At 37.7% G+C, this 24,824-nt stretch overlaps 1 protein-coding gene across 5 annotated transcripts in view; it reads left to right on the top strand.

Annotated features, from left to right (window-relative positions):
• rps6ka1 (ribosomal protein S6 kinase a, polypeptide 1) overlaps nucleotides 1–24,253 on the top strand; it is a 72,494-nt gene extending 48,241 nt beyond the window's left edge. The window contains exons 1-22 of one of the 5 annotated variants that reach the window (XM_056234028.1): nucleotides 3,338–3,500; nucleotides 4,748–4,801; nucleotides 8,621–8,737; nucleotides 10,216–10,297; nucleotides 11,115–11,195; nucleotides 13,293–13,372; nucleotides 13,452–13,558; nucleotides 14,160–14,197; nucleotides 14,284–14,426; nucleotides 14,532–14,602; nucleotides 15,322–15,410; nucleotides 15,630–15,694; nucleotides 15,804–15,906; nucleotides 18,126–18,256; nucleotides 19,080–19,205; nucleotides 19,564–19,653; nucleotides 20,686–20,844; nucleotides 21,537–21,698; nucleotides 22,029–22,105; nucleotides 22,700–22,817; nucleotides 22,906–23,043; nucleotides 23,125–24,253. In XM_056234028.1, coding sequence (XP_056090003.1) covers nucleotides 3,459–3,500; nucleotides 4,748–4,801; nucleotides 8,621–8,737; nucleotides 10,216–10,297; nucleotides 11,115–11,195; nucleotides 13,293–13,372; nucleotides 13,452–13,558; nucleotides 14,160–14,197; nucleotides 14,284–14,426; nucleotides 14,532–14,602; nucleotides 15,322–15,410; nucleotides 15,630–15,694; nucleotides 15,804–15,906; nucleotides 18,126–18,256; nucleotides 19,080–19,205; nucleotides 19,564–19,653; nucleotides 20,686–20,844; nucleotides 21,537–21,698; nucleotides 22,029–22,105; nucleotides 22,700–22,817; nucleotides 22,906–23,043; nucleotides 23,125–23,247 — 2,196 coding nt within the window. In that variant the 5' untranslated portion in view covers nucleotides 3,338–3,458 and the 3' untranslated portion in view covers nucleotides 23,248–24,253. Of the gene's footprint in view, nucleotides 1–3,337; nucleotides 3,501–4,747; nucleotides 4,802–6,542; nucleotides 6,817–8,620; nucleotides 8,738–10,215; nucleotides 10,298–11,114; nucleotides 11,196–13,292; nucleotides 13,373–13,451; nucleotides 13,559–14,159; nucleotides 14,198–14,283; nucleotides 14,427–14,531; nucleotides 14,603–15,321; nucleotides 15,411–15,629; nucleotides 15,695–15,803; nucleotides 15,907–18,125; nucleotides 18,257–19,079; nucleotides 19,206–19,563; nucleotides 19,654–20,685; nucleotides 20,845–21,536; nucleotides 21,699–22,028; nucleotides 22,106–22,699; nucleotides 22,818–22,905; nucleotides 23,044–23,124 lie in introns of those variants that run through there. The other 4 variants (XM_056234026.1, XM_056234029.1, XM_056234025.1 and 1 more) reach the window with 4 other exon arrangements.
• Nucleotides 24,254–24,824: the final 571 nt, after the last annotated feature.

Here is a 24,824-nt window from a genome sequence, read left to right as displayed (position 1 = left end):
TGAGGCAGAAGCAAAAAAAATATTTGGATGAAGATAACCTAATTGAGGAATCTCCTCTCTGCTTCTGTTAGAAACAGCATATATTTAGCCACCCAGACTTGCCATGACTCACTCCAAACTCTCTGAATTTATTTGCATTTTAACAGCCTATTATGTTTCAGTTTCTGTGTTAGACAAGCCTGTTCACTCGAGCAGTGAGGTTTGCTTCATCCGCTCTTTCTAGTTCTCACACTTCTCTGATTTGTATGATGCTGCCACTCAATTTCTTCTTCCTCCGTGCATAAAAAAAGTTACTTTTTTTTTTTTATTAGACAGAATGCAACTCAAGAATGAGAGTTGTGTAAGAAAAAAATAATCATCTAAGTTAGACCATACCTGTCAACACTCCCATTTTTCCGGGGTTTCTCCCATTTTTTTTGTCCTATTTCCCGGACCCCTCCCGGTTTGTTATTTGTCCTGGGAAACTCCCGTAATTTGCATGGCCCAAACTCCTTTATGAATAATCGGACCAATATGTTTGTCTAATGTTGACCAGTTGCCAGATCTTGTATTAAATGCATTATATTTACACAATCCACTAACATATATACAATTTCAACCCGTTTGTCATCTCAACCTGGCAACCCTATGACCCAGTTGTGCAGTCGCAGAAAGCTTAACCCGAAAGCGAGCACCCATCCCACCCATCTCCCGGATTTTGAAAACCAAATGTTGACAGCTATGAGTTAGACAGTGATTCATACTTTCAAATGCTTCACGATTGTATTATAATGAATTTAAAATGTGTTGTTGATATTTTGGGTCAAATCTTTTGTCCTGGATTAAATTTTGTAATAAAATTACAAATTGCAATACGCATTGTGACAAGAAATTTGTCTGTCCACACTAAAAATGAAACTGAGGTGTAGTGCCATATAATCACATCCAGTCAGAAGATGTTTAATGTACTGTTACATGCAGTGGAACTTTGGAGCAGTGAGATTTTACGATGTGCAGGGCTTCTCAGCGCAACACAAAGAATAAAAATTGCAGAGGGGAGTATTCATAAATGTCATAAATCTAAATAACTGCATTTTTAACCTCTGAGTTATGTAGTTTAATACTACAAGCACTGTTGTTTGTGTTGGAATGGAACCAGAATCACAGAATAACATGGAAACAGGAATCTGAATTTAATAACAGGAATCACTCCAGTGGGTTCAGAGCAACTTTAAGGTTCGTTTGATTCTCAGCACTGTATACTTAGTTTAGGCAGTAATTATTTTTAGTGGATAGATGAAACATTAAAGGGTTCATGAACTGCATTTTTTTTTTAATTTGTTCTCTGAGGTCCACTTATCTTTTCAAGATTTTTACATTAAAAAAAACATCCTAATTTAGAAGTAATAAGCTATTTTCTATCCTGCTTTTGACCTTATCTTTTGAACACTTGATGGCATACCGCATTCAAGACTTGGTTGGAAGTAAATGCCCACTGCTATGATTGGGTAACAGTTTTTCCTATTAAAATAATTTTCAATGCCATTACACGTGTGAAATTGTTTTGAAAACTTCTGATTTTGAAAAATAACTCGTTACATAGTTTAACATTTGGCAACAATTTATAAAATACTTTATAAGTTTTTATAAGGTTGTGGCAAATAAAGTTTTTTTTAAGTACTTGGAGGATGACTTACGGTGTTAAGGTTTGCATTGTTACCTTTTTAAGGCTTTCTGAAATCAGTGTGGTTGTGTTATCTGTGTTTGGACTGGTTTTTGATTGTGTTGCTGTGACATTTCTGGGGTCATTCAAAAGATGCTTCTTTAACGAATTTTTTTAACAGCAACTCTTTTTGTATTAAACATGTTGAAACATTTACAAATGATGCTTAAATTACAGCCTTTTGAATTTAACTGAACAGACCCGCGCTGCCCTCTAGCGGCCAGTAACCGCACTGCAGCATTCGCTCGTTCAAAAGAGAGACACGACTAGAACAATGCGTGCCTCTCAGAGACTCTTAAACTATGAAGTGCTCGGCCACTTACCACTGGCTCAACCAGACTATTAGAAGCTCATGTTTATTCGCTCAGTTAATGAGTGTGGCATACATATTCATAAACACCTTTCACTTATCAAAGAGGCTCAAACTTCAAACACTTCATGTCTGCCAATTCATTCTTTAGCCTATCCGAGCCCTTTTGCCAGGTTTATTGGCGTGACCAGTGCTTCTCATTTCCGCTCACACACACCAGCTGCACGCGCGTCTTTGTTAGGAATGAGCAGTTCTGTAAATCCAGTGCAACAGGTGGCCACACAAAAAGACGAGTCGCGTGCGGCTCTCGCGCACAGACTCCGCAGCGCTCGCTGCTAAGCAACACACTCGGAGCTATGACTGTTGCATTCAGATGGTTTTGATTGAAAACTCGGTTGTCAAGTTTGTCCTGGCTTGTTGTTGGGCAGTACGGACTGCTTGAGCATGGGCGTTATTTTTATTTTTATTTTTTAAACTGGCGGGTGAGTAGGGAAGGTGTAGACGTGGTGGTTGGGAGGTCACGATATTCTCAGTTTGCTGGTAAAGGCTCATGAATATTAATTAGGTGGAGAGCATCTTTTTGTAAATTTAAATATATTTTGAACTGCTTATTCATCGAAGAAACCTGAAAAAAGTGTGTTCACAATTTCTAAGCGGCACAACCGGTTTCAACTGTGATAATAAGAAATATTTCTTGAGCAGCATATTATCAACATAGAATGATTTTTGAAGGATCATGTGACTGAAGACTGGAGTAATGATGCTGAAAATTCAGCTTTGCATCACATGACTAGGCTAAGTTACGTTTAATAGGCTATATAGTAAAATGGAAAACAGTTATTTTAGATTGTAATAATATTTCACAATATTATTTTACTGTATTTTTGACCTAATAAATGCAGCCTTGGTGAGAATTCTTTCAAAAACTTTTAAAAAATCCTACGTTGCCTCTTTTGAATGTTGATTCATAACAAGGCTCGTTTTAATAACGTCATCTGTACATAGGAAAAAACGTTTCCGTTTTTAGAAGATCGTTGCCTGTCATGTAAACGTACCTTCAGAAATTAAATGAACACCGTTCAACAATTGGAGATGCTCGTAGATTGCACAAGTGGTGGGGACAATATTGGTTATGGCAAAAATTGGTGGGGATATGCCCGACTACTTCCTCAGCTAAAGGCGTCGTAGTGTGGAAACATGTCTGTGTCAATACAAAGAAAGGAATTGAGTGAGGTGACTCAGGTTGACGTGTGGTTTTTCTCAGTTTCACCATTTCCTGCTTTGTACCCTCATCTAAATACACATGACCGTTCCGTCCCTTGTGTTTTTTTGACATTTCCCCATTTCTCATGACTCAAGAGGTCTGTGTGTGAAAGCAAGAGAGAGAGAGACAGAGAGCTTTGTGACGGACAGTCTCTGTCCTCGGTGACATGGGTCAGGGTGGAGATGTGGAGGCATATCTTTCGCACCAAGCCACGCATGCAACAGGCAAGTGTACTCTTCCTTTACCTGAAGGGATAGAGAGATGTAGAGTAGAGAGGTTTGTTTGGAATGAGATGAGAGGGACAGGAAACACATAATCTCGCCTGTTACCCGCTCCTTTCAGTTGTGGTTGGGAACGAGAGAGGGTCTGTTGTGTTTGTGTTGACTGCAGCTTGACTGCAAGTTTTCTTGTTTAAAATTCTACAGGTGTTTTTTTTTAACAAGATTTTTTTTCTTTGTGGGCGCATCCCTCATTTGTAAGCTGTTTCAGTATGACTTTTCTGTGTGACCAAACTCTGGTTTGAAAATTTCTGCAACAGGAAACGTCTGGTTTACGAAGCAAAAAGCTGCAGCCTGAAGCCTCGTGGGTTGTTCAGTGTTGCGAGAAATATATTGGGTGTTAAATCCTGTGTGGTTTCACTTTAATATGAATCGTTTCGTTATAAAATCTTGTCGAAAAGCATGAATCTTTTAAGCACGCACTGGAGAGCTTACAGAGATGGATGTGCTCACTGCTATTACAAAATAAGATGTTGGTCTAATGACAGCAGCGGAAGTGCTTTTTGTGCATCTGTTTTCCCTTTTGCCATTTGTGTTGTGGTACTGGTCATTTTAAGGCAGAGTGAAAGTAAAGTGAAAGCTCAAATAAAAAGTTTAAGAGTGCATAGCTAAGGTGTTAAAGGTCATTGTTGACTGAAAAAGATTATTAGAGAAGTTTCTCCCTCTTTCTCTCAACCTCAGCTGAAACAGGAAGTTTCGACTGATACAATTTGTTTCAACACTGAACGACCATATTCAGTTCTTCACTACAGCATTTTTAAGGGATAGTTCACACAAAAATTAATATTTGGCCATTTATTTACCGTTAAGTTGTTCCAAACTTAGCTTTGTGTGACAAACAGGCCAAATAACATCTGAATCTGAACTTTAACTGTAAACAAATCTTTCTTTTTATTGGGAACTTTTAAATCAATCCATTTCACAAACTGGTCTGAACAATTCATTTGCTAACCTGACTGTCTTAAACCCACTGGTGAGGAAGGTACATTTGACAATCTTTCTTTTCTTCAATCAAACTTTCACAGAAAGCTTTCATATGACATGATCCCTTTGGCTCCACTATCAAAACTTTGGTGGAGAGAAGTGTCTTGATTTTTTTAGTTGGTTCATCAGGAAGTGTAAGTGTAAAGAAAAGATTCATTTTGTTCTCAGTTTGATTTACTGTTCACTTCTTCCTCCCAACCCACACACAGTTCAAGTCACAGATCACCTGGGTAGAGAGAGAGTTTGCTGATGTTAGCGTGAAGGTAAGATCCCTGATTTTTCTGCTGCCACCTGCTTTCCTCTGAGCTCTACTATCCCTGTCTGTCAGTAAAGGAAGAGGAGCGCCGCTGGGGCATGCCACAATCTCTGCTCTGTCCGCCAGTCGGTTGTTGTTTCTTCTGATTATAACTTCCTCTTGTATAGTCAGAGGAAGAACCTGTGTGTTTTAAAGCACCACTGTATTTTTAGCTCAGTTGATGGTGAGGGAGGAGAACACTGAGAGGGGAAATCAGCAAAGCATAATGGGACAGGATGAGCATTTAAGTGTCCACCCGACGGATACAGAAATTCTTTTTCTGGCTCTGTAGTTTTGTGTTCTTTTTCTCATTTGCTTGTTCTATTTTAGGAGTCCAATATTGTATTTGTAACCTTATGTATGTGTTCCAGTTTTCATATTATTATTATATTTTCTTAGTAGAGACACCAAACTTGGTGGGATGGTCCCCATTACTCAGGCGGCCAGAGACACATCTGTCAGACATTAGGTGGCTCTATAGTAACGTCATTGTTTTTTTGGTTTATATCTCTGGAACCATAAAAGCTAAAATATAAGCATTTAAGCTTAAGCTTTTTTTGTGCTATTTTCAGTTTTCCCGAAAAACCTACTTTTTCAAACTTCTCCTATTGGCTGTTCTTCTGATCTTCACCAAACTTTGTACAAAGCAGCTATAGACTATGCTGGCAAAAAGTTTCCATTCGTAGATGCCTTGCAAAGTTTGAAATCCGATTCGAGCAGCCAGAACGTCCAGACTGAGCTCTAAAAATCTGATTGGAATTGCATTTCAAACCTCCTCCATATGTGGTTTGAATCGGATTTTTAAAAAATCAGATTTCATTTGGTTTTTTTGCTGTCGATGATTTTCAAGAACCCATCTGGATAAAATCAGCATATGCAAAAAATCAGATTTTTGCTGCCTGTCTGAATATAGCCATAGACAGCATGAGGACACGTGCCAAATGACAGCAAATTCTACCCATAGAGGGTACGACTAACTCGTAACTCTGAAGCTGTGCAATCAATTAAGATGAAAATGGGTATGGGTATTTAATTTGCTATTTCTTTTTCTTTTTTTCATTCGTCGGCAGAACGGGCAGAAGCTCTAGCTTGAGAAAAACATATACAGAAAAGAGTATCAGGAGAAGGTTTTAACATAGTAGTCCCAGATAGGTTTTCTTTTTTAAAATTGGTTCTTTCGGTCTTTTTTTTATATGGTTAAAAGTAAATATGTTAACAGAAAAGAATATTAAACAAGTTACCAGTAATGTTAAAATACTTTTTTTTTTTTTATAAAATGATAATAAACTGATTAAATAAGAACAAAAATAAAATAAAATAAATGTTTTTGTGAATATTTCAAAAATATTTTTCCTTTTTCATTAATGCACACACACAAAGATAAAATAAATGTGTTAGTAAGGTAAATAATATAACTTCTGAATGATGAAATATAATTGTTAAACATTTTTAATACATAATAAAAAGGGTTTAAAATATTTTCTTTCCTCTATCTATCTTTGTTATTACCACTTCTGACACACATTACTTTGTCACACCCTCTCTCTCGCTCTCTCCATCTCTATCTCTCTCTTGCTCTGTTTTTTTCTCTCTCACCAGTTCTGTTTTGAGGTCTCAGTGTCTTCCTTCCTCTTCCTGCCTACTTCACTTTAGTTGTTGAGCAGGGCAGAGCACACACCCTCAGTCCCATACACACATTCACACTGCTCGCTCCCTCTCTGGGATGAGTTTGTTGTCTATGGCTGCCCCGACTTCAGGCGGATGGGGGTAATGGTGGAATGCCCTGGCTAGAGGAGGGATGAAGAGATGGAGAAAGAAAAGAGGAAGTTTAAAGTCAGTCAGTTATTGACACTCTACCTGTTCAAGCGGCAGCACAGTAAGACTTTAGCGAATGCCACTCAGTCCAGAGAGGAGACGAACAGCACCACGAACTCGACTCCGTCTAGTGCAGCTTTAACCGATGAACATACAACATGGATGCCGGTCAGTGCGCACACACAGTATTATAATCACATTGCTTTGTAGAGGAGTTGTTGTTGTTGGGGTGTTTTTTTTTGTTGAGAGGAAATGTTACATTTGTTTTGTTGAATTGGGCCACACTGGTTGTCAGATAAACACAAGTTTATGTAATCATACTCTTCTGAAATCAATTGCTTATAATATCATTTAACACAGCTAGAAGTCAAACACTCAGATAAGATGTTAGTGAAATGTGTTTCAGAGCTTTGTGACATTTGTCTCTCTCTCTCTCTCTCTCTCTCTCTCTCTCTCTCTCTCTCTCTCTTTCATGTTGCAAGTGTCAGCAACACCCTAAAACCTGTCAAATGCAAAAAAATATTGAGAATAATAACAATAATGTGATAGTACTTCAAACCATAAAGAAATGAACAAATTAATCTGACTGAACCAGGACTAGCTCTGGGCCTTGTTGATTTATGTGCAAAATAGTTGGTGAACATAAACTGAATTCCTAGCATCCACCTATAGACTAGCATTTATTACACGCTGTAGATTTACATTTTGTCTGGTTGTCTTCAGATAAATATTAATTTAGCTTAATTTTTAGAGATAATGTGTATATAAACCTTTAAACTGTACATATCACGCATATCATCTGCTGCATCTGCCACAAGGATAAAGGGACAGGTCACCCAAAAATCATTTACTTGTCCTCATGTTGTTCCAAACCTTTATGACTTACTTTCTTCTGTGGAACAAAAAGATGGTGTTTTGAAGAAGAATGTTAACCAAACCGTTTTGATGACCATTGACTTCCATTGTAACAAAACAACGAGACATTTTGTTAAATAGCCTATCTTCTTTTGTATTCCACAAAAGAAAGGGTCATACAGGTTTGGAATGGCATGATGTTGAGTAAATGATGAATTTTAATATTTGGTTGATCTATTCTTTTAAATGATTTATATATTGATGTTTCCATTCCAGTGATTTTAAAGGTGAATTAGTCAGCAATTGTGGGTTGTGTACAAGCAGCTGTTTTTCTGATATTAGTCTAACTGGGTTTGATGCTACTGTTTGTGTGCTTTAAATTGTACCAGGTTCTCAGAATGCAGTTTAATTTTATTTCACCCATTGTGTGCTTTTAATTGTACCAGGTTCTCAGAATGCAGAGTTTAATTGTATTTCACCCGTTAACCATTTCCTCTCAAACATGTTCCCCCCTTTCTCTTTCTCTCTTGTCACAGGGGAAATGTGACATACAGCACTCTATTTCAAGCAGAGCCTACGTTTCTAGCATATACTAACTTTAAGAATAATAAACTGACAACACATTCAGATCTATGTGCTTTTCTTTGTGGCTTTAAATCGCTTGAGCTTCTCACCTGCATCCCTGCTGCTGAAACGTGCAAAATAAGTATTGAATAACAAGTGGTGTTGATACCTTAATGTTCTTGGATGATAACACAAAAGTTGCAGTTTCAATTCAAAGTATGTACAACTGATCCCAGAAATAAAAATTATATATACATTTTTAATATACTTTATCTCCTATCGGGGGCGCTTTGTGGAAGGTGGAATCGCCCTCTGAGCCGCACTCAGATATGATAATGTTGTTTAGGCCACTGGGGATGATTAAAGCAAATTGCTCATCGTTCAGTGTCCTCCTGCATGGGATATTATGTCCTCTTAGCCCAGCTTTAAGCTTTAATAATCAAGCTTGTCTTCCTGACCAATTGGATGGTCTGATATCATGGCCTTGATATTGCATATTTTAATACCCTGATATTTCTCTGGTTGATATCCATTTCTGTCTCTTGTGTTGTAGGACGATGGTGACATCAAGGAGATCAACATCACACATGTGGTTAAGGAGGGGGCAGAGAAAGCAGACCCCTCACAGTTTGAGCTGCTCAAAGTGCTGGGGCAGGGCTCCTTTGGAAAGGTAAAGATACTCTCATATGCACAAACTTCTAGACTGCATCTGTTCATATATGTCTTGTGTTTTAGCTTTGATGTGTGTTCCTGTTATTTAGCTTATGAGATGCTGACCATGGTTTCACTGCTGTAGACCAGAGCAAACGAGAATGAATTTGGAGTTAGTAATCCCCCTAACAACACAACCATCACCTGTGTCTGGGTTACTGTATTTACCATTCAGAATAGAGAGTTAAAAAGAGAATGCCATATAACTTTGAATAAAATTTCTTTACATTTAACTTCAGGATGTAGAATGGTTATATATATATATATATATATATATATATATAGAGAGAGAGAGAGAGAGAGAGAGAGAGAGAGAGAGAGAGAGAGAGAGAGAGAGAGAGAGAGAGAGAGAGAGAGAGAGAGAGAGAGAGAGAGAGAGAGAGAGAGAGAGAGAGAGAGAGAGAGAGAGAGAGAGAGAGAGAGAGAGAGAGAGAGAGAGAGAGAGAGAGAGAGAGAGAGAGAGAGAGAGAGAGAGAGAGAGAGAGAGAGAGAGAGAGAGAGAGAGAGAGAGAGAGAGATATCATATTATTTTTTTTATTTTTTTTTTAAACTTAACTTTCATTTTATGAGCCAGGTTAGAAGAACGAATAATTTCCCAAAGTGCTCCAATTGATCTGGAAAGATAATTCCATCTTGTGGTGCGTTCTCCAAATACATCGTTAGCCAGCTGTACTCGCAAATTCCATCATAACCAACAAACATTAAGACGTGGATTCGAATGGATCATGCTTATTAGCAAAATAAGCAATCTAACATGCAGGCCTATTTTTCTATCCCTATGTTCAAAATTAATTTCATGTCTTTTAGTTTGTCAAGACAAGAGAATGCCATTTTTTAAGACTGCGTATTTGCTCTAGTACCCCGAGCCAAACAAAAATAGCAAAGTAGCCCTCAGATGCCAAAGTGGCATTGCCAATCATGCCATTCTTATTATTTAAAGCAATAATCTGACATTAATTTGATCTCAAACTAATTAACCGTTAAATTGTCTAGCTAGTTAATTTCTTCAATGATGCATCGTACTATGGTAGTAACAAGTTATGTTATTGTTCAGTACTGAATGGTACTCAAATCTCAATGACAAGACATTTAAGGACCTTTTTGCTAAGCAAATGTAACAACATCTAGCAATGACTTGTTGAATATGTAAATAATTACATTTACCTAGGTTGTTCATTAAATATCACTTACTGTCATTCAATTCAAATTCAACTTTCTGTGGGAAGTTTTTTAACTCGTGAATTAGAAAAGAGTTTTTTTGTTGTTGTTTTTCAACCCTGGTGTGTGTTATTAGCAAAACTGAGTGAATTTTTATCATGGCTTTTATAGCACATTCCTTTAAAAGCTCAGTACCTTCAAAAACTGACTTGACTAAGATGCATTCAGACAATGTAACTGAATTGTGTAGTGAAAACATGTTTTTTTGTGTGTGCACAGGTGTTTTTGGTACGGAAGGTAACCCCTCCTGACAGTAACCAACTGTATGCCATGAAGGTCCTGAGAAAGGCTACACTCAAAGGTACAGCATCAGTGTAAACACACACACCACAAACCACACAAGCTTCCTTTGCTGATATAAACAGTGCTTCAACAACAGCTACTTTCATTTTACATTTTTCTCCCAGGCTGTTTATTTTTCTTTACTCTAGTGTCACTCCTAGTTTCTGTGTAACCACAGTTACAAACGCCAACCATGCGTTTAATTGTTCTCAATAGTGACAGTCTTCTTGAATTTACTAGTTTTATATTTACTCTGTCAAACCTATCAGATATATACACAATATTTTGGCATATTCCCTCAACTGCAAATTTGAATTCATGCCACTCTGAGTGAGGTTGCAGGTTAACAGTAACTCTTCTGTGGGTACACTCACTTCCTGTTTTTTTTTCTGTGTACCCCAATGACAGAAAATCCCACAATACAATACTTACAAACCTGAAGCTTTAGATTCAGATATCTGTTCACTGAAATCTCGGTTGTGCCCTCTTTCTATCTCCCAAGTATGCGAATTGGGACGCACCTTATGTTTTCATGAGAGCTGATAACATCACTTCCTACAAACAAATGCTATCTGGTAAACTTCTGCTTCAGACATCCGTTAAGCTGAATCTGCTGATTCATTGGTCACTTAAAGTAGAACATTTTTTCATGCTTGGCTTTTATTACCATTCTTGAATATATGAATTGCATAGTTGTGATTTTGCTAAGTTGTTTTACCGATGTATTGGCCAATATTACAATCCATGAAGTAAAACTACTCAATGAAGTTTGACTTTATGTTGGTTGTGGCCAGATATTTCATCTCAAAACCTGTGTGAAATTGTTCTTGTCACAGTGAGGGATCGTGTGAGGACTAAAATGGAGAGAGACATCCTGGCAGACGTCAACCATCCATTTGTGGTTAAACTCCATTATGGTGAGTAAGCGTGATGTTTGTTTCATGGTACATTGTAATATTTTGTCATTCCATTTCCCCTTCTTTAAAGGAAAAGTTTCCCCCAAAATTTGAATTATCTTTTTTTCACTGTCATGTCATTCCAAATCCATATGACTCACTGGAACACAAAAGGAGAGATTCTGAGGGCTGAACTGGTCCCTTCTTTTCCATGTAATTTCAGTGAATATGGACTGCAGAAGCACCATTAAAGTATCCCAAAAGCAGCCCATTCCAAGACTCTAGAACAGGGGTTTTCAAACTTTTCGTGTGTGTGGACCACCATTTGAAATCAAGAATTTTCGTGGACCACCTCATAATACACATAATAAAATGTCTACACAGTCCTACCTGAATTAATCCACACCTCTAAATAGGCTAACTAGCACTAAAACTATAACTGGTCATCACATCAGTACAATAAATTTGTTTAAAGACTTTTTTACTGCACACAACCGCTGCCACAAATTTAATTTATTTATTTACTCAAGCGCCCGAGGGCATAATCAGGTTCATTTGAACAACAGGCTTATTTCCATAGCAATGGAGTATGACATCTACAGTAATAAGAACGCTTGGATATAGTCAGCATTTCAAAACCTTTGGCGATTTTAGAGGATTATCAACGTTAATCTTCAGAGTTTTACAAGTCCTCAAACAGTAGGCTTGAGTTTGTCCATTTAACAGCACATCCGCAAAACATTTCATAAACACGAGATCAAGAAACTAACGTTAACTGGAAATTAAAATAATAACAAGCCTTATTCATTCCATTTATAAACATTTCGTTTCATATAGGCCTAAACTGCATATAAAGGCTATCCATGTGATGTGATAATGAGAACATATTTGCCTCTGCCCTATAACTTTACACATTTAATGAAAACACAGTAGGCCTAACGTTACTCCAGGTTAAAAAATAAAATAAAGTTGTCAAAAGGAAAAGACATTGGAGTCTATTTGCCAGCCCGATATGAACGTAATATCCCCCTTTGTGACCCTCCACATCTTTCCCTTCCTCTTTGTATCGTCTGTCTAATATAGGCCTATATTAAAAACAAACAACTAAATAAATGCTCACCTAACCTGTTGCTATCATAGCTATCCACCGATCCATGTTGTGGTTCTGACGACACTGAGCTTGAACGTCACGGCCGAGCGCCACTAGCCTATTTTAGTAATCACACAATAACTTGACAATTTAATTTACATTTTATATAAATATAGGCCTACATATTCTTTTTACTTTTTATGGGAATTTCCTGGTAAAATGAAGGTAAAAAAATATATATTATTTAATATTTTATTTTGCCTTTTCACGGACCACCTGCAGTACCCTCACGGACCACAGTTTGGGAATCGCTGCTCTAGAAGTCACACTATAGCTTTGTGTGGCGAGCACAACAACAAAAAAATTATTCACTAAAAACCTTGCCATCCACCCTTACTCTTATTGACAAGTTTATGAAAGAATTAGTGAAGTCTGATTAAGCTGGATCATTTCACTTAATCAATTGAATCATTGATTCAATGATTCCGTCTAAAATCGGACTACTCTGATTCAACTTACTGACTCAACAATTTGGTTGCAGTAGTTAACAGCTCACTGAATGGGAAGACAATTAGTGAATAACAACTTTGGTTTGGTCTTTTGGATTTTGCATCATTTTTGATGCTTCAATGACTTGATGGTGAGTAAATTATGACAAGATTATCATTTTTGGATGAACTGTCCCTTTAAATGTCGCAAAAGGAACTTTGAGTGGAAGTGGAAGTCACTGATAATACAGATGGTTGTTGAATTGCTGCTCTGTATGTGATTTTGTTAAGCAGGAATTATTAAATGACTTCAATTCAGTGTTCCTGTATGATTCTGGTCCCCTAATTAATTTGAAGAGTAAAGTTTTACAGTTCAGAGGTCATTACATTTAACTTTGCAATCATGCTATTTACCTGCTTGATGAAGGCCTTATATTGTACAGGAAGCCGTGGGAGCTTATTATTAATGACTAACAGATCAGATAAACTTCATTGTTAATACACTGGTCATAAGCGCACTCTGTGTGTATATGTGTTCAGCCTTTCAGACAGAGGGTAAACTCTATCTGATTCTGGACTTCCTCAGAGGGGGCGATCTATTCACCAGGCTGTCAAAAGAGGTATATAATACTCATACCAATGAGCGCAATATGCTCTCCTTTTACTTCTTTGTATTCACTCAGTCTCTTTGGTGTTCAGGTGATGTTCACGGAAGAAGATGTGAAGTTTTATCTGGCTGAGCTGGCACTGGGTCTAGATCATCTACACGGTCTCGGCATTATCTACAGAGATCTCAAACCTGAGAAGTACTTAATATACACACACAGACACATTCAACATAAACTGATTGAGGAGATACTTGACCTTAAGGCTGGGACACATCAAGCCGACGTCTGGCCGTCGGGCCATTTTTGTTTTTTGCTCTAGTCATATGCCATCGGGGTTTTTTGGGCCAATTCACCATCGGTGACAAATCTTCTGTGAGAGAGAGCTCTGGCTGTTCAGCTTAGCGAATGAGTCAGTGCACGAGAATAAAAGCGAAAGTGATGAAAGCGAGCAAAGAAGTCAAGACGGAACAGACAGAAGGCTGTTGATAGACAGATATTACTTGCACACAGGCGCAGAATGCACGTTCTAGTTGACAGTCGCCTTTAGACAGTCGTCTTTTTGGCCGAGACGCAGCCAACTAGAGGCGACAACAGTCTGCTTTTATTGCAGATAGTTCTTTGACGTCAGCTTGTTGTGTCCCTGTCTTAACAAACACATACACACCATGAATTCTGCAACCTGTACTGGATTAGACTTCAGTTACTGTCGAGTATGAGTGTGATATTGTTTGGAACGTTTTAACGTGATTTTTACCTGACTGCTGTTAAATGGCATAACAAATAAATGTCTATGTTCTAGCATCCTCCTGGATGAAGAGGGCCATATCAAACTCACAGGTACAATACAAGCACTGTGGTTTACCAAAGAATAGAGATGAAATGTTTGATTTAATTGGTGTAATTGGTCTTGTTATTTCTCTCAGATTTTGGACTGTGTAAGGAAGCTATCGACAATGAGAAGAAGGCTTACTCCTTCTGCGGGACGGTGGAGTACATGGCTCCAGAGGTGGTTAACCGGCAGGGACACACCCACAGCGCTGACTGGTGGTCATTTGGGGTACTGATGGTACGTCCAGATTCATGTAGAAATTGAGAAAATCTGCTTTGATGTCACTTAGATTGTCTGATTTATTTGGCTTTAACATTTGCTTTCTGCTTCTCTTTCTTACAGTTTGAAATGCTTACCGGGTCACTGCCATTCCAGGGAAAAGACAGAAAAGAAACAATGAATCTCATCCTGAAGTGAGAATCCATTGAGTTTTGATCTTTTTATAGAAAGGAAGCCTAGTGAAATTGTTATTTTAAATGAAGCATTTAGGATAAATGTGTTTTACATTATGATTGGGCTTATTTTTTTTGCTAGGAAATAGTTCAGTTAATCAGACACTTTCCATTTCACTGGTTTGCTTTATTTGCTACTAGAAAGCTGTTAAAAGAACAGCAATTTATACTGTTAAACAACAATTTCTCTGTCTTATGTATTATTGTTGATTTTGCCTACACTAAATTAACTTTTATTCAGCAAGGATGCATTACATTGATCAAAAGTGGCAGTGAAGACATTTGCAATGTTACAAAAATTTATATTTCAAATAAATACTTTCTATTTTTCAAATAAAACGGATGTATCAGTTTCCACACAAATATTAAGCAGAAAACAACATTGTGTAAAGATTGATAATAAGAAGAAATGTATCTTGAGCATCAAATCAGAATCATATTAGAATGATTTCTGAAGGATTATGTTAGACTAATGGCAAATGAAAATTCAGCTTTGCCATCACAGGAATAAATGATATTTTAAAATATATTAAAACAGAAAACAGGTACTTCAAATTGTAATAATATTTCACAAAATGACTTAGAATGTCTTATTCACTCCAAACTTGTGAATGGTAGTGTATGTGTTGTGAGCATTATTCAGTGTCTGAGTCGTGATCATTGTTTGGTTATCTCTTTAGAGCAAGGCTGGGGATGCCTCAGTTCCTGAGCACTGAAGCTCAGAGTTTACTGAGAGCTCTGTTCAAGAGGAACCCCACTAACAGACTGGGTAATGTATACACAGGCAGATGTTTTATACATTCTTTGTGATTTATTGTAACCTCTTCAAACAGCATTAGTAGCCTGTTAATCTTGTGTTAATCTCAAATCAAGTCAATTATATTGATGTTTTTGACATTAGATTAAAGTAATTGAAAGGACATTTTTATTGAAATGTGCTATATTTTCATAGTAAGGAGTGTTTTATTTATACTTTAACCGTTACCAGCATCTGGATCAGATGGAGCCGAGGAAGTCAAACGCCATTTATTCTTCGTGACAATTGATTGGAATGTAAGATCATACTTCAAATTACTGCAAATCTAAAGTAGTTCCATTACAGACTCATCCTCCCCACCAGTAAAAGCTGAATGCAACAAAAAAAATGTATAATCATTTTCAGAAACTCTTCAGGCGAGAGATAAAACCCCCATTCCAGCCAGCAGTGGCCAGACCTGATGACACCTTTTACTTTGACTCGGAGTTCACTTCTCGTACCCCTAAAGGTGAGAGGTCACATCTATGATCTGTGAACAGTCTCAGTAGGTCTTGTGGTCAGTTTTCTTTTTGGACCATGGCGAGAGTAGTTTGAGCACTCAAACTGGCATTTAAAACAAACTATAAGGGAATTTTAAAGGGGTAGTTCATCTTAGGGATAGTTTACATCTGTAAAAGACAAAAGGAGGAGTTTAGAAGAATGTTCAGCATAAAGTTGCTCCTTTACATATAATACATGTGGATGTAGACTAGGGGCGGTCAAACTCCAAAAATGACCAAAAAAAATATCATTCAGCACTAGAAGCTATTCTTCTGATTCTGCACAAAAGCTCCGAGTATGGGACGGACAACATTTTAAATAATTATTCAGAAATAGTCCTGCAAGATTTTTATACAGTAAAAAAATTGCTAATTAGACATGGTCCCCATCAGTGTTGTGTGTAACGCGTTACAAAGTAACGCGTTACAGTAACGTAACTACTTTTTCGGGTAAAAAGTAGTGTAACGCGCTACTACTGAAAATTTGGTAACGAAACGTAGTTCCTTTTTCAATTCGGCGCAACGTTACTTTCCCAAGGGACAGATTATCTGTCCCTGGGATTTGACAGCGATCTCCGCATTTGATAGATTTGACCGCGATCGCCATCTCCGTAGTGAACGCCCCAGAGAGAAATGCACAAAATGGATTTCATAATCAGAGAGTAGGCTAGCCTATTTCTTTTCGTTTTGAATTGTTTCGTTTAAAGACATTTCAAGCTTAAATTCTCTACATTGAGTTTCGGTTAATTTATGATGAGATGCTCCAGTTCACGTGCAATGCAAGTGACCACGCCGGCGCTTCCATGATTATATTGTCCCCTATATTTGCTTCTTACTTGCAGGCATTTGGTTGATAAAAAATTGATTAAAATTAAGATACAATTTATACAAAACGAAATTCGCTTTAAAGAAAGGCTTTCTTCAAAACAAAACTTAATGAAGTGGTCAAAATCATGTCTGATTGACTCAATGTCTCCCGATATATTGCGCATCCATCTTACTCGCGCTGTTCACTTTTCATAATCAGCATAGATGGAAAAAAAATAACATTATAATATTTTAACAAATATGAAACTAAATGCGCTTATTTAATGGCTACAACACGTAGGCTATAGGCCTACAGACTCTCTATTTGTATATTGCTGCACATTCATTTAATTCTGAATTTTGCACACATAAGTTGAAAGGCATTTGTTTACGTGCATAGTAAAACATATCTGCAACATTTATCAAGTTCACGGATAATTGTGCGTGCATTTATTAATCATTATGATACTAAAATCATAATAAAGTCTATACTATGTACAAAAAATCCGATGAGCCCAGAATATGAACGCAACGTGTTTACTTACACGTTGAGCATTTTCCTCCCATAGAAAACCATTATAAGAACGCTTAATTTGGCTTAATGCAGATTAGAATGTCCCCTTATTATGTCTAAATAACAAGATAAGTTTTCTTTTTTTTTTCTTCACCATGCGGTTCAGGACTTCCATAGAATACAGCCTGAATATAATTACTTCCAGAAATGATTTTTGGGGGTGCTAACGGGGTGCTTTGGTCTTTCTTGGGGGCTTTCTTTCTAGCCTCTCCATAGCGCCGCCCATGCATATACCTATCCATTAACCGGCATTTCTTCATAAATATTAATTTTTTTTATAAATGCATTATGCATTTATGGCATTATATATGGCATTATGCATAGTAGAACTTTATAGGCCTACACATTTAGGAACAGATATTGGGTTCTGCCCAAAGTCAAGCAACATAAAAGTAACGAGTAACGGAAAAAGTTACTTTCTATATGGGGTAACTAAGTAAAGTAACGGATTACTTTTTAAAAGAAGTAACGAGTTACACTACTTTTTAAAAGTAACTTCCCCAACACTGGTCCCCATTCACTTACATTTTATGAAAAAGAGCTGAATTAAGATTCTTACACAGAAGAAAAAAAATACATCTTTGGATGATAAGGATAACGGTTTAAATTTTTGGGTGAACTGTCCTTTTTTTAGTTTCCATGGTCTTTTCATGTCATAGAACAGATGGCTGTGTTCTCTTTCTGATCTTCAAGCTGAGCTCACTGCAGTAGATTTGGAGCTTTGGGTGGATTTTTCAAATGTCATCAGCAGCTAAAATGGAATATGAGTGTGGGCTTCAAGGTTTCTCTGTTCTTGTCCTGTCTCAGATTCCCCAGGCGTTCCTCCCAGCGCAGGGGCTCATCAGCTCTTCCGGGGCTTCAGCTTTGTTGCCACGGCAATGCTAGAGGAGGAGGGCAAAGAGGAGCCCTCTCAACCCCCTCCACACCCTGTGGTACAGGTAAAACAACTCTTTGTATTTCACTGTGGTGGTAAATTGGACATTCAGCTTTTAGATGCTGTATGACAATATTAAAGGGTTCAAGGTTAGGCTTGAGTTAATCGGTGGCATGCTGCCAATTACCACAGAAAATAATAAAAAAATGTTGTGCCAGTAAATACTGTAACTTTCATGTGATGCTCATAAAGATAACAGAAAACAGATGTGACATCTAAGGACTGTTTACATCCTATGAGTTATGATTAAGTGAATTTATCTGACCACTAGATAGCAGTATTTCTACCATTTTCCAATTGATTTATGCAAGAGTGAGTAATAGTGTTTAATGGAGATGATAACAGGGTTGTGGGAAGATGTTTTAGGTTGGGGTTGCTGTGTGCTATTTTGACATTATGTTTGACAGCTGTTTACACTGTTATATCAAATAAAAGAGCCTACACGGTGACAGGAAATACAAATGAACACTAAAAACCTGCCTGCCTTACACAACACCAAAGGTGGACTTGCGCTCAGAAGTAGAGCAGACAAATTCTTTCTACAAAAACTGCAACTTCCGACTTCGGGGAAATGATTTCTTCTATCACAAGTGCTGTGTAGTAGTTCTGTAAAAATGTAAATGGCTTTATTCTGTTTTAGTGAGATCATTCTGAGTTCAAACTAATAATGAGACTCTAGTGTTTGTGTCTGTGTGTGAAAGAATGTAATTATTGTGTCGTCTTTGTAATTATTAGATTTTACTATCGGTGCAGTTTGTGTGTGCGCGCATGTATTTGTATTGCTGTTCTAATATTCTCTTCTCTGTTGTGTACCTGTCTCCAAGCAGCAGCTTCACGGTAAGAACATCTTGTTCAGTGACGGTTACATGCTGAAAGAGGATATTGGCATGGGCTCTTTCTCTGTCTGCAAACGCTGCATACACAAAGCAACCAACACAGAGTATGCAGTTAAGGTTAGAGCCTCACTCCCTTAACTTGTCTTAATATTGTATTCAAGTCATACAAGTGTCTTTGAATCATCATTTCTTTCTTTGACATCAGCATTTTTGGTTAGGTTAGATTAGGTTACCTAACCATTTGTGACTTTGAGGATACTGCATTTTACAGTCAGTTCCTTTGGTTTTTTCAAATATATTTGGATGCTTTGTGGAAAATAATTGATTAATCTGAAGATCTGTATTTCAGATAATATAAATCCATATTTCTTTTTTTAATGACTAAATGTCATCATTAAAAAGATGGTTACGTTCACTAAAAGATACATGTTGTCCTCGGGTGACTAATACATCATTTACTGTATAATGTTAATAGGTGATTGATAAAACAAGCACCGACCCATCCGAAGAGATTGAGATCCTGCTCAGATACGGCCAGCACCCCAACATCATCACTCTCAAAGATGTAAGTACAACAACTTTTTAAAAAAAATCACAATTAACTAGGGGTGTAACGGTACACAAACATGACGGTTCGGTACATACCTCGGTATTGAAATCACGGTTCAGTATGGGTTCGATACAGCAGGGGGAATAAATTAAACACAAAATCACTTCTTTTTTTATTAAACTGTTTTATTAAACAAAAGTATATGTGTTTTAATAAATTCTATTATAATTAACATTTTCTTAAGGATAGAAAAATCTATCCTAGCTAATGCTGTAAACTATATGGGGAGCACTTGATTACATATTACTATAATATTAAAGGTTACAATTAACAACAGAGCCCAAATTATTAAATTGAGTTGCTACTAATTTTTAGATATAATAATCAACACTCAAAAAAAAGGTACTGTAAATTGCACAAAAGGCAGGTTTTGCATTAACTTCTAAATCTAATTATAAAGTTAATTTTCTACTCCAATTCATTTTTGAAATATAATCATTTACACAGTTACTGTTATAACTTGTTTTTATGACAAATTTATTTAAACATACATTAAATAATATAATGAATAGACTAATAGTGCATATATACAAAATGCCTCTCTCTAGAGTTAATTTCTCTTGCAAACTAACCTGTTGTCAACACTAAATGCCTGAGGTAAATTATACTCAAGCTGTTTTATTGACATATTTAAAAAAGTTAAAACACTGGTTGAGAGTTGTAAACATACTGATTGATCTATCGTCCTCTTCTTCTGCGGGTTTTACTGGTAGCAAATAGCATTACATTACCACACGCTCCCCCTTCTGTTTTAGAGTGTGGATCACTTGTGACTGAATGTATTCGATGTGCGACTGCATGCACCGAACCGTGACGTCCGTACTGTAAGTTTCGGGACGAATACATGTACCGTTACACCCCTACAATTAACTAATCTGCAGAAATCATCTGCATTATTAAAATTTGATATATGTTCAATACAGAGAGCAAAACTATATATAAATACTATAACTCCATATTTAATGAAATAAAACTGCTGTATTGCAGGTCTATGATAATGGGAAGCAGGTGTATCTGGTCACTGAGCTGATGCGAGGAGGTGAGCTGCTGGACAGAATCCTTAAGCAGAAGTTTTTCTCTGAGAGAGAGGCTAGTGCTGTGCTGCACACTATCACAAAGACCGTGGAATACCTGCACTCTCAAGGGGTGAGAAAACATGCATGGACAAACTTAATCACATTTATCTTGTAGATAAAAACTTGCCACTAACACAGAATCTGTCATTATGATTCATAGCTTGTGACAGAGCCTAGCTTTCCCCCTCCTCTAAGGGTGTTCCCCAAGGCTCTTCCTTTGGCCCTCTTCTGTTCCACTCCCCTCCTCTGTTGTCAACATTTAATAGTATTTATGTTGATGTCTTGCCCAGTAGAACCACATAGATAGTGTGCTTAGGACTAATATTATAGTGTAGCTTTTTAAGGCATACATTATAGCAGCGCATGAAGACCGAGAATTAACTAATTGACTCTAGAAATAGGAAATTGGGGACAATTGTAACACTAAATTTCTTTTATCACAGTATTTCATATAATTATAATATAGATCCCACATAGTTAATTTTTTTGGCAATGTGTTTAAATAACAACAGCTAAAAGATTTAGTACCATATAAACTATTGAGTAATATTAAAACAACATTATTACTTTAAAATGTCCCCTTGAAATTTGATATTATAATGTAGTCTTTTCATAACTACTGTACTATTAATAGTACAGTTACTATTTGGCGCATATAAATGCAGTTTGCACCTAAAGATGGCAGGTAGATTTGTAGTTGTCTGCGAGTTATGCAGGAAAATGTAAGTATTTTATCCCCTATGTTTTCTGGTTTTCCTACAGGTTGTGCACAGAGACCTGAAGCCCAGTAATATTCTGTATGTCGATGAGTCTGGAAATCCAGAATCTCTGCGCATCTGTGATTTCGGGTTTGCCAAGCAGCTAAGGGCAGACAATGGTCTCCTCATGACACCCTGCTATACTGCCAACTTTGTAGCACCTGAGGTGAGTGGTTGTACTCACAACAGAATGGGGAATGCTGTATAGACCAATAAACAGTAAACTTTACCTGGTTCTTTGAAATTTCACACACACACACACACACACACACACACACACACACCTACCCATAAGAGTAATACAGAACCCCCACTGGTCATGCCCCTCAAACTTCATCAGCCAATCACCTCCCTTTACTACTTAAGTCTGCCCAATGTCTTGATGTATGTGTCGTGTATGTGATTTTAAATTATCTGGGATCAGTGTAATGTCTTTATGATATGGAGTTTTTAATATTTTTCTCAATAACTGTTCTGACATTGTTTTGTGTTGCAGGTACTGAAGAGACAGGGCTATGATGAGGGCTGTGACATTTGGAGTCTTGGAGTATTGCTTTACACTATGCTTGCTGGGTAATAACACACACACACATTATCTTCCATTATTAATAAATATTGTACTCTCAGGCCTTGTCCACACAGACACGGGTGTTTTTGTAACCGTGACTTTTTCTACGCGGTTCGGCCGTTCGTCCACATGGAAACGCAGTATCAGGTCACTGAAACCAAACATTTTTGAAAACCCCTGCCAGGGTGAGGATTTTCAGTGTTGTCGTGTAGACAGTAAAACCGGAGGTTTTGCCTTGCGACGTCAGAGTGTGCGCCGTTATCCGCTGTTTTTGACATCAGATTGTGCGCCGTTAACCGCCTACCGTAACCGGTAATAACTTTTTGTTAGGCTTCTGATTGGCCAACATGGCTTTAGAGTTAGGGTTATATCGCTGCCTGCTGGTGTGGCATGCTCTTGATAGCGTGTTTTTGCGTTTTCATGTAGACAGAGATTATTTTTAAACCGAGCATGTGTGGACGGGATTTTTTTTAAACGCATGAGGAAAAACTCTGGTTATAAAAATACCTGTCTCTGTGCGGACAAGGACTCAATGTCAACACATAAAAACTGAAAACACACCCACAATCATTTTTCCTTTTGATTCTTAATTGTTCCAGTTTTACGCCATTTGCCAACGGACCAGAAGACACTCCAGAAGATATTCTGAGTCGGATAGGGAGTGGCCGCTTTACTCTGACGGGAGGCAACTGGGATGCGGTGTCTGATGCTGCCAAAGTAGGCCATGATCCCACCCTTATCAATGCAGCCATTCAAACCTCTCTGACAGGATTTTATTTTCTCACACACATACTTTTCCATCCAGGACTTGGTGTCTAAGATGCTCCATGTGGACCCTCACCAGCGGCTCACAGCCATGCAGGTCCTGAAGCATCCGTGGATTGTTCAGAGAGACAAACTTCCCAACAGCCAGCTACAACACCAAGATGCCAAGCTTGTCAAGGTACCACTGCCATGAGGCTCTTACTCTTATTATATATAACATAAATGTTGGTCTATTACTTCACCAACTCTCTCCTCACAGGGGGCGATGGCCGCCACATACTCAGCGCTGAAGAGTTCCCAACCACCCCCTGAGCTGAAGCCCATCGAGTCCTCATTCCTGGCGCAGAGACGGGTGAAAAAGCTCCCTTCCACCTCTCTGTAGAGAACGAGGAGAGGAGAAATTGATATGTACTCCTGACTGAATGCAGTTGTGGAAAGGATGGATGGATGGATGAAAGAACCACACTGAAGCTCTACAGACTAAAGACGGTCTCTTGAACCTGCCCATGACATCAGCACTGGAGTGAAGCTGTCAAGCGTGCTAGGCAAGGCAGGTGATTGGCTGATGAAATTTGAGGGGCGTGGCCAGTGAGGGTTCTGTACTCCATAAGGAGTTAGGGGTGTGTTTGTTTGTGTGTGTCTGAGATTTCAAAACCGGGTAAAGGATACTGTTATAAAAAAGATGATATTCCCAGTGCATTTATGTCTTGGTACTGTAATTCTTAAATATCAACACTGAGTTTTGGATTTCCTTTTTTATTTCTCAGTTTTTGTTTGTTTTGCTTTTCGTTTATTTTTTATATCTGTTGTTTGTTCAACTGAATTTTCATGTTGATCTGCATAAGATTTGTCTGTTCTTGGAAGCTGTTCAGCAGTAGTTTTCTCAGTCCGTCTCTTCCTGAAAGTGGCCATCAGCAGAAAGAGAGATGTTCCAGTATAATATGTCACCCTAGATGAATGAGTAAAGGTTAAATGTATCTTCCATAATGATCCGGTGAGCATGTTCACACGACTATCAACCTAAACATTGTGGAGAATGGAAGTGCTTTCTGCATGGATTTGTACAATGCTGTCTTGTTTCTTTCTTGTTTTCCCCAACTCGGCACTTTTGCTTGGTGAACCTGTCAGCACTGGTGAAGACTGTTCAGAAAATGTCTCCTTGTGTGTTTATTAAACAAAGAAAAGAATGGAAAAGTCTGAACGTGAGATGACATCTGAAGCTTGTGGCATGGAAAAATGTTGCTCTTGTTAGACCCGTGCTTTTTTTCTGGATATTGACTGCTGTCTCTTGTGTTTGATTTTGTTGTTGATGTTGTTGCTTAAAGAGAAGTTATTTTATAAAGGCACGTTGAGCACAAAATGTATAAATATGACAGCTGAGAAAACGATTTAATGATTGTGTATATTTTTTATCTTGTCTGTCCTATTCCTTTTTCTCCGTGCGTTCAGAAGCAGAGCGTGGTGGAACTATCAACTGTTTTGTGCTCAGGCTGTTATTAGCGATGCCTTGCAAATTCATCAAACTTCGCTCAAGTATTGCTCCCTTTACCAATCAAACGTCGTTTCTGTTTTAAGACGTGCTTGCACCTTGCAGTATTGTTTTGCATTGATTCAGAATTTTTGAATTAATAATTATAAACATCACATAATGAATCAGAAAAGGATCTAGGTCCGATTATTAGTTTTAACACGGATAGTTCACTCCAAAATGAAAATTGTAACGTTTACTCACCCTCATGTCTTTCCAAACATCTATGACTTTCTATACCGTAAAACTTCAAATAATAGCCGAGTCCCAAATAGACGCCTGTCTCTTTTACACGCCTGGTGTGGCTGCAGGTTTGGGTAAATAAAGGCCGGTCTCAAATAGAGGCCGGGTCTGTTTTTTTTAGTTTCGGGTTGTATTTAACCTTCTAAAACCCGTCAGATCGTCCGCTTTTTGGCGGCCGAAAAAGCAAA

The sequence above is a fragment of the Rhinichthys klamathensis genome, unplaced genomic scaffold, assembly GCF_029890125.1.
Source record: "Rhinichthys klamathensis goyatoka isolate OS25496 unplaced genomic scaffold, OSU_Roscu_1.1 h1tg000387l_1, whole genome shotgun sequence".
Lineage (NCBI taxonomy): Eukaryota > Metazoa > Chordata > Actinopteri > Cypriniformes > Leuciscidae > Rhinichthys > Rhinichthys klamathensis.
This window is presented reverse-complemented; position numbering and strand designations above follow the sequence as displayed.